Source organism: Zingiber officinale, chromosome 6B, assembly GCF_018446385.1.
Source record: "Zingiber officinale cultivar Zhangliang chromosome 6B, Zo_v1.1, whole genome shotgun sequence".
Classification (NCBI taxonomy): Eukaryota; Viridiplantae; Streptophyta; class Magnoliopsida; order Zingiberales; family Zingiberaceae; genus Zingiber; species Zingiber officinale.
The window spans coordinates 125740149-125751806 of NC_055996.1; the positions used below are offsets into that span (position 1 = coordinate 125740149).

Below are 11658 nucleotides of genomic sequence, written 5' to 3' on the forward strand. Positions count from 1 at the left end.
CAATTAGTTGTGAATTCAGAATGACACATGAGTTTCACCGTCAATTAGTTGTGAATTCAAAATGACACATGAGTTTCACTGTCAATTAATTGTGAATTCAGAATGACACATATATTAGTTTTGGAGACATCTCCAAACAAGTCGATAGATTTTTTTTTTCAAGAAAATGACAATGTTGATAAAATTTTAGATGATATTTGATTTTCTCTTAGGAATCGAAATAGGAATAGGTATCATAGTATTATGGAATGAGAATAAGTGTGAACTTGGGTATCATTCTTAAAAATAATGTTTGGTTAGTTAAATATATTAAATCAGAATGAACCTAAATTTTCATTTTTACCCTTAGAGGAAAATATGAGAAAAAATTAGATATGAGAGAAAGTTAAATGTGAGAGAAAAATATAATGAGAGAGAATGATGAGAGAGAAAGCGCGATGAGAGAAAAAGTATGATGGGGAAAATGAAGAGAAAGAAAATATGATGAGGAAAAATGAGGAGAGAGAGCGTGACAGGAGAGAAAAGTAGGGGTGTAAATTGTAGGGGATCTTGTGGTCGGCTAGAAGGGGGGTTAGATAGCTAGGTCACCCCCAAATCGATAGCTTCCCACACTAGTTAGTTTGCGCAGCGGAAATACAAACTAATATGAATACAAAGAAAGTTAAAGACAAAGAAAAACAAGTAAACTAATACACGCCGATGTAACGTGGTTCGGAGATAGCTTGCTCCTACTCCACGGTTGTCCGTAAGGTGGACGATCTCTATCTGTCAGTGGATGACTCCCCGACAAACTCTAGCTGGCTCACGTAGCTCCTTGTGAGTGGAGAAATCTCACCACAACTCTCACAAGAACTCTTGAGATGCTAGGGCACAGGTAGACTACTAATAGGGGTTAACCACCTTTATTCCGTCAGTCTTAACCAAGCTCCAAAGACTTGGTTTTATAAGCCACGGTTTAAAAAACTCCGCCTACCAGTCGACTGCCAAAACCATCAGTCGACTACTCTCCATAGAGATTCGACCATTACATCCCAACGGCTCGATACCAGTCGATTGGTAAAAGTACCACTCGACTGCACCACACTGGTCGAGTGAACAAAAGCATTATATTCGCTCACAGTCAACTATATAGTTGACTACACCAGTCGACTGATGAAACCACCAATCGACCGGTACTTGAGTTCAATCTCTTAGCACTCGGACTCTCACCCTTTCGACTCACTTGACTCTTTGTTACAGCTTTGACCTCTTGTCTTATGCCTACTTCCTTTGACTCTCGTCCCTCAGATGCACCCAAGCCCGCGGCTTGTCCCAACGCCATCCTTCGCGTATGCCTCAAAGTCGTTTCCCGCGGCCCTTGTCCTTGTTGCCTTGTCCACGGTCCCTCGGATGCTCCATCCTTCACCGGAACCCGAAGTCATCAACCTGAGTCATATGTGTATCTTGCAAACCTGTAAAACTCAAATACATATATCAAATACAAGGGTGAAGCTAACTTAAACTCTTTGCCCAAACACCAAAACACATAGTCGCACAGACCATTGGGATTGCTCCAACAATCTTCCCCTTTTTGATGTTTAGCAATATGTTTAAGTTAGGGAAAATAAACATGCTACAAACAATGAACTTACATTACCAAGGTTAAACACTTGGACTTACACCATTGAATGGACTTACGTTGCCAAGGCTACACACTTGAACTTATACCGCCGAATGGAAAATGCAAACATGCATTGAACCTATCCCAAGACTCCCCCTACACCTAGGCTCCCCAATGAGCTAGGATTTTACCACATGAATTTTTAAGAATCTATCACAAGGCTCCCCCTACGCAAAGGTACCCTCCCCCTACGCAAAGACGCTCAAGGTTTTCCTAACTAAACCATATTTCTCCCCCTTTGCCTAACATTAAAAAGCTCCAATAATATCCCAATTATTGAAAACTTGGTCACCAAACAAACCCTAAACTCGTGTATTTATTCCCCATGGATCTCATACACCTATAATAGTTGACCCGGTCAAAATCCAGTGCTGAAAGTAATTTCATGTTGGTATCAGTCGACTACTGTTACACACCGCAAGTATACGGTTACGTCGTCAGTAATAATAAAAGATATCATATCCACAGGGATTGGTTATAAGCACTAAAGATTTCTCAAAATGAATTAGCTAAAAAAATAATTAAAAGATCATTTACAACTAAGATCAGAGGTAAGGGTTAAATGCAAAGATTTAGTTTTATAAAGATTCTAGGAATCTTGGTTTCTTTGTGATAATCATTGATGTAATGTAATCTACCAAACCTTGCCCTCAATTGCAATGTATTCGTAAGAAGTCACCGGTTGTTTTTTTGCAGAAAACACCGGTTAAGGACTTATATCTAAACCCTAAGCAATCAAAGAGTTATGAATCCCTATGAGGTCCGTTACGAGGCAGCCCTGTCACGACGCCCCTCGGTCATACGACATAGAAACCCATCCCTAATCAATTAGCATTAAGATATAGAATTAAGCATGTCCGTGCTACTCCCTTGCAAGTTCTTGTTTTATTCCTAAAGGTAATCCCCTAAAAGGTCCGTGAGCGGGGCAACCCTGTCATGACGCCCCTCGGTCATACGATTTAGCGAATTCCTCTACAAGATTCCACAAGAGATACAAACAACCAATCAAGAATAGGAATTAGGCACAAAACACAACAATCCAATACAAGATTGATTGATATAAAACATAGCAATATCCTTGGATCAAGAAGATGGCAAATCCATTGACTCTTACATCAAATTACATCACAAATATTCCCTCCTTCCTAGAACAAGAAATCTACTCCATAAAGAATAGAAGAAGGACCGAAGACAAGAAAATCCAAGACATTCCAATCCAAGAACAAAAGAATAGAAAGGAACGCTTATCTCTTTACGATGAGTGATCTTCGGAACCAATCCTCCGCTCTTCGAGTCGAATCTTGGACAGAAATCCCCCTTTGAATGGCTGGAAACCGCCCCAAGAACATATCTCCCCCAAAGGGAGAGCCTCCCCTTTCAAAAGGGAAGAAGCTCTATATATAGAGGGGGCAAATTTGGGCGCCACACGACCCAGGGCATGGCCATGTGAGATCCACACGGCCAGGGCAATCCTCCTCTCGGCTAGGGTCGCACGACCGTGTGATGGTCACACGGTCATGCCATGTACTGCCTCTGCTTGCTTGTGCGACCGTGTGAAACCACATGGCATAGCCATTTCTCCTATCTGCAAGTGTTGCACGGCCATGTGGCACACACGACTATGCCAATTTCTGGCTCTGGAAAAGCTACACGGCCGTGTGAAACCACACGGCCTAGGCAATCTTGGTCACTGGAGGGGTTACACGACCATGCAATTATACACGGCCGTGTACTGGTTGGCTGAAGGAGGGTGGCACGACCCCTCATCACCACACGGTCGGGATCATTCCCCTTTGCAAGGCCGTGTGGCAGTCATTGCCCAGGTCGTTCTTCTCCGTTTGGTTGTAGAATCATCCACGGACATCAATTCTTCTCCAAATTTGACTCCTGAAAGCATAAAATACACAAGAGCAGATCTCCAAACAAAGAGAAGTATTTATGCTAAAAGCAAAGCAAGAAGCATGAAAGTGCATAGACAAAGAATGCACAAAACATAAGAATGTACGTCAAAATATGCTAAACAAGTGTATAAAATCTATGCACATCACACCCTCAGACTTAGACTTTTGCTTGTCCTCAAGAAAAATGTCGCAATCAAGATTTATGTATTCAATAATGCATCATAATCCTTAGTGCACATTCCTAATTCTATCAAGAAGTTTCATTGATGAGCATGCTCATGGAAACAACTCAAGTATGACTTAAGCATAAGTATCTTGTGCACAGTGCAAAGTAATCCCCAAACTCTTAAAGTTTTCAATCTACGTCCTAGCCAAGTCATTATCCAATTGAGTTCCTAATATTTCTCGTGATAGGCACTTACCTGCCACACATTTGGTTCATATTTCTCAATCAACCCAATGTCTCAAAGACGTGCTCGATATCAGGAGAACCATAAGAGTCATTTCCCCAGTAACCTAACTCGGTCTCAAATGGATGACTAGCTAGTTTTCACTCACGACAACTGTTTTTTATATCCCTTTTTCAATACTTTTTTTTCATTTCACTTTTTTTTTTATTCAGCACCCCTTTTTTACATTAAGTGATTGCATTATGCAACACTTAACACACATAAGCTCATAGGCACATAAGTTGGGATATTTTGATTTTTTTTCAAATGAGCTTTTCAAGATTCGAGCCTCATCCAATAACCAAAATGAAGTTTGAGAAATCACCATGGAAACCAAGTACTAAACAAATAGGATGAATCATGGCTATTTCAATGATATCAATTATTCAAGTTCAAGTAAAGTGAAGTGAAGGTAAGATTCTTAAGGTTAAGCCAAAACTCCAACTTATTTTCATATGATACTTAGCTTATTTCATGATACTTAAGATAGAGAACAGAAGTACATTAAACATACTAGCATCATTTACAATATCATGAATCAAGATAAAGAACGTTCTAACAATTTTACTTTTGAACAAGAAAGCATAAAAGTGAGGATTTGATGTTCTCTTCAATGGGGATGCCACAAAACTTTTCAAAAATAGACAAGTGACTATCAAAACAAAATAAACTGCTAAACAAAATAGAAAATGCAAATTTTTTCAGGTTTTCAAACCACCCCCCCAAACTTAAACTCTTCATCGTCTCGATGAAATCAATATAATGGAGGAGGTGGACGAGGGAAAGAAGGTCTACGTCGTTCCCCAATAGGAAAACTAGGAAACCCAGGGGTTTCACTCAGGAATCTATGATATTCATAAAGGGCATCTATTTGTTGGCTAGTAATACTCATGCCTGCATAAAATCCCTCATTCTAGCTTGGTCAATATCATAGTCCTGAACAAATTCAACCATTTGACCTCGAAAATTCCTCGTAAACTGAAAGTGATTTTGTACTTCTCTGAACTGGTCATCAGATAAAGAAAAGCGACTTTCCAACATTCTTCGTTGGGCATTTTGCTTCTCATGAAGTGAGTCCAGAGATGCATAAAAATATGAAAAATTGAATCTAGAGGAACCCGTACCATAGGCAAAAGAATGCCTAGCGGGCTCTGGATGTCCGGAGGGCTGTGGGTATCCAGATGATGAGGGCTCAAGGTGTGGCTCTGTGTCTCCGGATATAAAAGGGACATTCTCAGGGCCTAAATCAGTAATTACCCAATTAGCTAGGTTGCGAATAGAAGTTCGCTCAGGACAAGGAAGAGGTAAAGGAAAACTATTCGTCCTAGGAAATGCAAAATCATTCTCATCCCGACAAATTATTTTCATAGCAAGACATGCATCAATGTCTATCATGTCATTGCCATGGATGACTTCCAACCCATCTAAATCAAGCTCCAAATTAATAGTTATTTAGTAATCAAACCACAAAAAACAATTGACCCCGAGGATGCCCTCTCGGCTCTTACTAAGGTTTGTAAAAAATGAAAACTGGAATCAAAATTAACTTTATGCAACATAGCCCACAAAGCGTAAAGCTCTACTTTCTTGATGACTCCATCACTTTTCCCTCTACCAAAAATAGTTTTACTCATAACTCGATGTAGGTATCTAAAAATGAGGTTTTGTATGTGAGAAGTCTTAGCTCTAGAGGGCTCATAAGGTTGTTCTAGTCCAGTAATCAAATTCCAAAATTGATTCCAATTAACCCTAGAATCAAACCTACGAGAGTTATCGGTAGACAATCCAAAACAAGTGTTAAATTCACTAAATGCCCACTGAAACTCTTGATTCATAAGCCTAAAAGCTATCTTACCAACATAGTCATCCTCATTGGCAAAGTGAACATCTAATGAACTTAAAAACTCCAAAATAATGCGAGGATAAGAAGGTATATGTGTATACAAAATGTCATTCCAATCTAGGAACTCAATATCCAATCTATATCATCTATAATCCCTAGCATATCCAAAACAGTTGGGTCTATATATCTTGTACACACAATCTTTCTATTGACAAGAATCTCAAATCTAGATTTATGATCTGCATTTCTAAAAATGATATTGAATTCATTGTCGTTACCTTCGTCGCGTGCTATCCTCTTTCCTTTGCCTTTTGTTGGTTGTTTTCCTTTTTCCCTTATTGGCTCCTTCCCTCCGCTCGATCCACCACTTCCCTTACGAAGTTTCTTCAGAATATTGGACATGTTGTCAAGATTAAGTGGGGAAAGGTGCTGTTTTTGGTTGGAGAAGACAGATTTTGAAGGAATAGATCTTGAGAAACAAGATCTTTAGATATAGGAGAAGAAAAAAGAAAAAAAAAAGTCTAGATCTTGATGAAGTTTGTGGAGAAGAAAGAGTTTGAGATCTAGATCTGAGCAGGTTTAGGAGAAAGGTTGAAGAAGAAGGGAATTTGGGAGAAAAGGATGCTTTGAGAGGGTGAGGGTGTGTGGCCGACATGACCCAGGTATGGTCGTGTATAATAGACATGACTAAGGCAATTGCTCCACACGGCCTCATCCTTCCTCTCCTCGGGAGACCTTACACGGTCGTGCTAATCAGCACGACCACAACCATCTCCTCTTCGGATTAATTTGCATACCCGTGCAAGGGACACGACCGCATCCTTTTCTTTGTCGGGTTGGTTCATACGACCTTGCATATATGCACGGCCTCAACCTTCTTCTTTTCAGTTCAGCTCACACGGCCGTGTATGGGGCACGGTCGAGATCCCTTCCTCCTCTGGAATCACCACACGGTCGTGTCTGGTACACGGCCTGACTCTTTTTCTCCTCGGGTGGCCTTACACGGCCGTGCCATGTAGACACGGCCCTAGCATCCTTCTCTTTTGCAAAATGTACCTGGTCGTGTATGGCACACGACCAATCTCTGTTTTGCTCCAAATGAATGTTCTACTCCTTCCTTGCTTCTCCAATACTTCCATGCCTATAAAGAAGTCATGGCCAGCTCATGGAAGCAAAATTTCAACCTGAAAATAAAAGAAACAACGAATTTAAAAGTATTAACTATTGAAATGAAAACTGAAACTAAAAATACTAAAAGAACCCTTGAGTTGCCTCCCAAGAAGCGCTTGTTTAGGGTCTTTAGCTTGACCGTTCTCCTTGATCATTTCATCTTTTTCTTGCCCTAGGAGGGCAAACATATTTCTCATTTTTATTGGGAGGCCTCCTCCCAATATCGCTTGCCGGATCATGTTCTACATTTGGTGGCCTACTATGAGGATGAAAATTCCAATCCTCAAGTTGATAACCATCTGCCCCGCTGTGAACACTTAATAATAAAGAAGAGACATGGTTAGAAGCATTAGACAAATCATATTCTAACCTTTCCTTATCAATTACCAAAGAAAGTTTATGGTTTTTTACATCAATTATTGCTCCAGCTGTGGCAAGGAAGGGTCTTCCCAATATGATTGGAATCTTCGGGTCTTCTACCATGTCCAGAACTACGAAATCTGTGGGAATAGTAATCCCACCAACTTCTACCGGCACATCTTCAAGTATTCCCATAGGATATCTGCAAGAATGATCAGCTAGTTGTAGTGCCATGGTAGTAAGTTTCATGTTTTTGAGACCTAATTTATTACAAATTGAATACGGAATGAGGCTAACACTTGCTCCCAAATCACAAAAAGTTTTTTCTATGAATTCAGATCCTATATTGCAAGGAATGTAAAAGCTTCCTGGATCTTTAAGTTTCAAGGAAATATTCTTTTCAAACAAAGCGCTGCATTCCTCAGTAAGTGCAATGGTCTCAATGTCTCCCCTTCTTCTTTTATTTAACATAATGTCCTTCAGTAATTTGGCAAATTTTGGCATTTGTAGAATTCCGTCAATCAAAGGAACTTCCACACAGATTTCTTTAACTTTGTCCAAACATCTACCAAACTCTTCATCCTTCTTTAGCATCACTAATCTTTGAGGAAAAGGGATTACTTGACTTTGTGGATTAAGTGGAAGAGTCTCTTCAACCTTAATGGTACTCTCCTCATTTTCTTGAATCTGATTTGGTTCAAGTGCTGGAGGAGAGAGCTCTTCTTTAGCTTTCATCCCTTTTGGAGCAGTCACTTGAGGATCCCCCAAGGTCCGTCCGCTCCTAAGTTCGATGCGATTGCAATGCTCTATCGGATTTACATCAGATTTTCCAGGAAATTGCCCTGGTGCACTTAAAGATGATGAGGCTAGCTGGGCAATTTGGCTATCTTAGATCTTTTGATGCTTTTCAGAATTATCCATTCTCTGAGTCAACTTCAAAATATCTTGCTTCATTTCGTTTTGATTAGAGATAATTTCCTCAAGCATCTTTTCAATTTTAGAAAACTGATAGCCTTGAGAAGATTGTTGTTGTTGCTGAAAATTTTGTTGTCCGGATTGGAAACTTTATTTGCCTCCCATGGATGGTCCTTGTTCTTGATTATTTCTGTAGGAAAAATTTGGATGATTCTTCCACTCAGGATTATGTGTTGGAATATGGATTGTTCTACCTTTGATTAAAACTCATGATGGTGTCACATTGCTCTAATTGATTTATTTGTGCAGATATAGCTCCCAAAGGACATGAGTCTTGTGAATGATCAGAACTACCACACGTTTCACAACAACATACTATGACATTGACTGTATTAGTGCTAGCCCCCATACTTTCCAACTTCTTTGTGAGAGCATCCAACTTTGCAGTCATTAAAGTGACTGCATCTACATCAAATTTCCCTGATGTTTTAGTTGGGTTTGAATAAGAATAGCCACCACTTCTCTCATTTGTCCATTGATGATGATTTTGTGCTACACTTTCAATTATTTCCTCAGCTTCATCTAGACTTTTATTCATGAGTGTCCCTCCAGCAGCTGAATCTAGGGACACCTTAGTATGATAATTAATGTCATTATAAAATGTGTGCAACGCTAACCACTTCTCCAAACCATGATGTGGGCATTGTCTGAGCATGTTATTATATCTATCCCAAGCTTCAAATAGAGATTCTGAGTCAGCCTGTTTGAAACTTGCAATGAGATTCCTCATATGAGCCGTTTTACTAGATGGAAAGAATTTATCCAGAAATTGTTGCTCGCATTGTTCCCATGTGATGATGCTATTTGGAGCTAAAGAGTTCAACCATTGCTTAGCTCTATCTCTTAAAGAAAAACCCAAATAATAATAAACGCACCGTTTTAGAAGGAACACCATTCATTTCATTGTACCACATATCTCATAGAAGACCTCCAAGTGTTGACTTGGGTCTTCATGCGGTCATCCACCAAACTGATTTTGCTGCACCATAGAAATAATAGCCGGTTTGATCTCAAAATTATTTGCTTCAACAGAAGGTCTTGAAATGCTAGATCGAAACCCTCTAGCGTAAGGCGCTGCATAATCTTTTAATGGTCTATTTGTCATGCTAGAATGATCTTGTTCAGTTTGTTGTCTTTACAGAATTTTTCTTTTATGAAATGTTCTATCTATTTCTGGGTCTAGAGAAAGAAGTTCTCCTGCAAAGTTAGATCTTCGCATACACAAAAACAAGATATGTTTGCTCAAAAAGAAAAGAAAAGGATAGAAGAATAGAGAGGATGTAGTTTACAAGAAGAATTAAAGAACAAATGAATGCAAAGAATGTAATGAATGAATGCAATGAATGGATACAATAAAAGAATACAAAACAGAATTGGAAAAGTAGTTACTAGTTAGATGTAAGAAAGAAAAAGAAAAGTTTAGTCTAACTCAATTGATAATCTCTAATGTTATAAGCGCAATCCCCGGCAACAACGGCAAAACTTGTTATGCACCGCAAGTGTACGGTTACGTCGTCAGTAAGAATAAAAGATATCGTATCCACAGGGATTGGTTATAAGCACTAAAGATATCTCAAAGTGAATTAGCTAAACAAACAATTAAAAGATCATTTACAACTAAGATCAGAGGTAAGGGTCAAATGCAAAGATTTAGTTTTATAAAGATTCTAGGAATCTTGGTTTCTTTGTGATAATCATTGATGTAATGTAATCTACCAAACCTTGCCCTCAATTGCAATGTATTCGTAAGAAGTCACCGGTTGTTTTATACAGAAAACACCGGTTAAGGACTTATATCTAAACCCTAAGCAATCAAAGAGTTATGAATCCCTATGAGGTCCGTTAACGGGACAACCCTATCACAACACCCCTCGGTTATACGACATAGAAACGCATCCCTAATCAATTAACATTAAGATATAGAATTAAGCATGTCAATCCGTCCTACTCCCTTGCAAGTTCTTATTTTACCCCTAAAGGTAATCCCCAAAAAGGTCCATGAGCAGGGCAGCCCTGTAACGATGCCCCTCGGTCATACGATTTAGCGAATTCCTCCACAAGATTCCACAAGAGATACAAACAACCAATCAAGAATAGAAATTAGGCACAAAACACAATAATCCAATACAAGATTGATTGATACAAAACATAGCAATATCCTTGGATCAAGAAGATGGCAAATCCATTGACTCTTACATCAAATTACATCACAAATATTCCCTCCTTCCTAGAACAAGAAATCTACTCCATAAAGAATAATGGAAGGATCGAAGACAAGAAAATCCAAGATATTCCAATCCAAGAACAAGAGAATGAAAAGGAACACTTATCTCATTATGATGAGTGATATTCTGAACCAATCCTTCACTCTCCGAGTCGAATCTTGGACAGAAATCCCCACTTGAATGGCTGGAAATTGCCCCAAGAACATATCTCCCCCAAAGGGAGAGCCTCCCCTTTCAAAAGGGAAGAAGCTCTATATATAGAGGGGGTAAATTTGGGCGCCACACAACCTACAGCACGGCCGTGTGAGATCCACACGACTAGGGCAATCCTCCTCTCGGCTAGGGTTGCACGGCCGTGTGATGGTCACACGGCCATGCCATGTACTGCCTCTGCTTGCTTGCACGACTATGTGAAACCACACGGCCTAGCCATTTCTCCTATCTGCAAGTGTTGCACGACCGTGTGGCACATACGGCCATGTAATTTCTGGCTCTGGAAAAGATGCATGGCCATGTAAAACCACACGGCCTGGGCAGTCTTGGTCACAGGAGGGGTTACCTAGCCATGTAATTATACACGGCCGTGTACTGGTTGGCTGAAGGAGGGTGGCACGACCCCTCATCACCACACGGTCGGGATCATTCCCCTTTGCAAGGCCGTGTGGCAGTCATTGCCCAGGTCGTTCTTCTCCGTTTGGTTGTAGAATCATCCACGGACATCAATTCTTCTCCAAATTTGACTCCTGAAAGCATAAAATGCACCAGAGCAGATCTCCGAACAAAGAGAAGTATTTATGCTAAAAGCAAAGCAAGAAGCATGAAAGTGCATAGACAAAACATGTATAAAACATAAGAATGTGCGTCAAAACATGCTAAACAAGTGTATAAAATCTACGCACATCAACTGCCAGAAGTACTAGTCGATTGCCTTTATCGAAATCAATACACAGAAGCATTCTATGTTCGATATTCATTATTACCAGTTGACTGGTAACTATATCAGTCGATTGGTACCCAAATTCCAGCCTATCCTATAATTTTGACCCGATTTCAGAAATACGCCAATAATTTTACA

General features: G+C 39.8%; 1 protein-coding gene across 1 annotated transcript; it reads right to left on the reverse strand.

Moving 5' to 3' along the window:
- Positions 1-7179: 7179 nt before the first annotated feature.
- LOC121991500 lies at positions 7180-7617 on the reverse strand. The gene has a single exon (XM_042545493.1). It carries the CDS (start codon positions 7615-7617, stop codon positions 7180-7182), a length of 438 nt encoding a protein of 145 aa, XP_042401427.1.
- Between the last annotated feature and the right edge of the window lie 4041 nt (positions 7618-11658).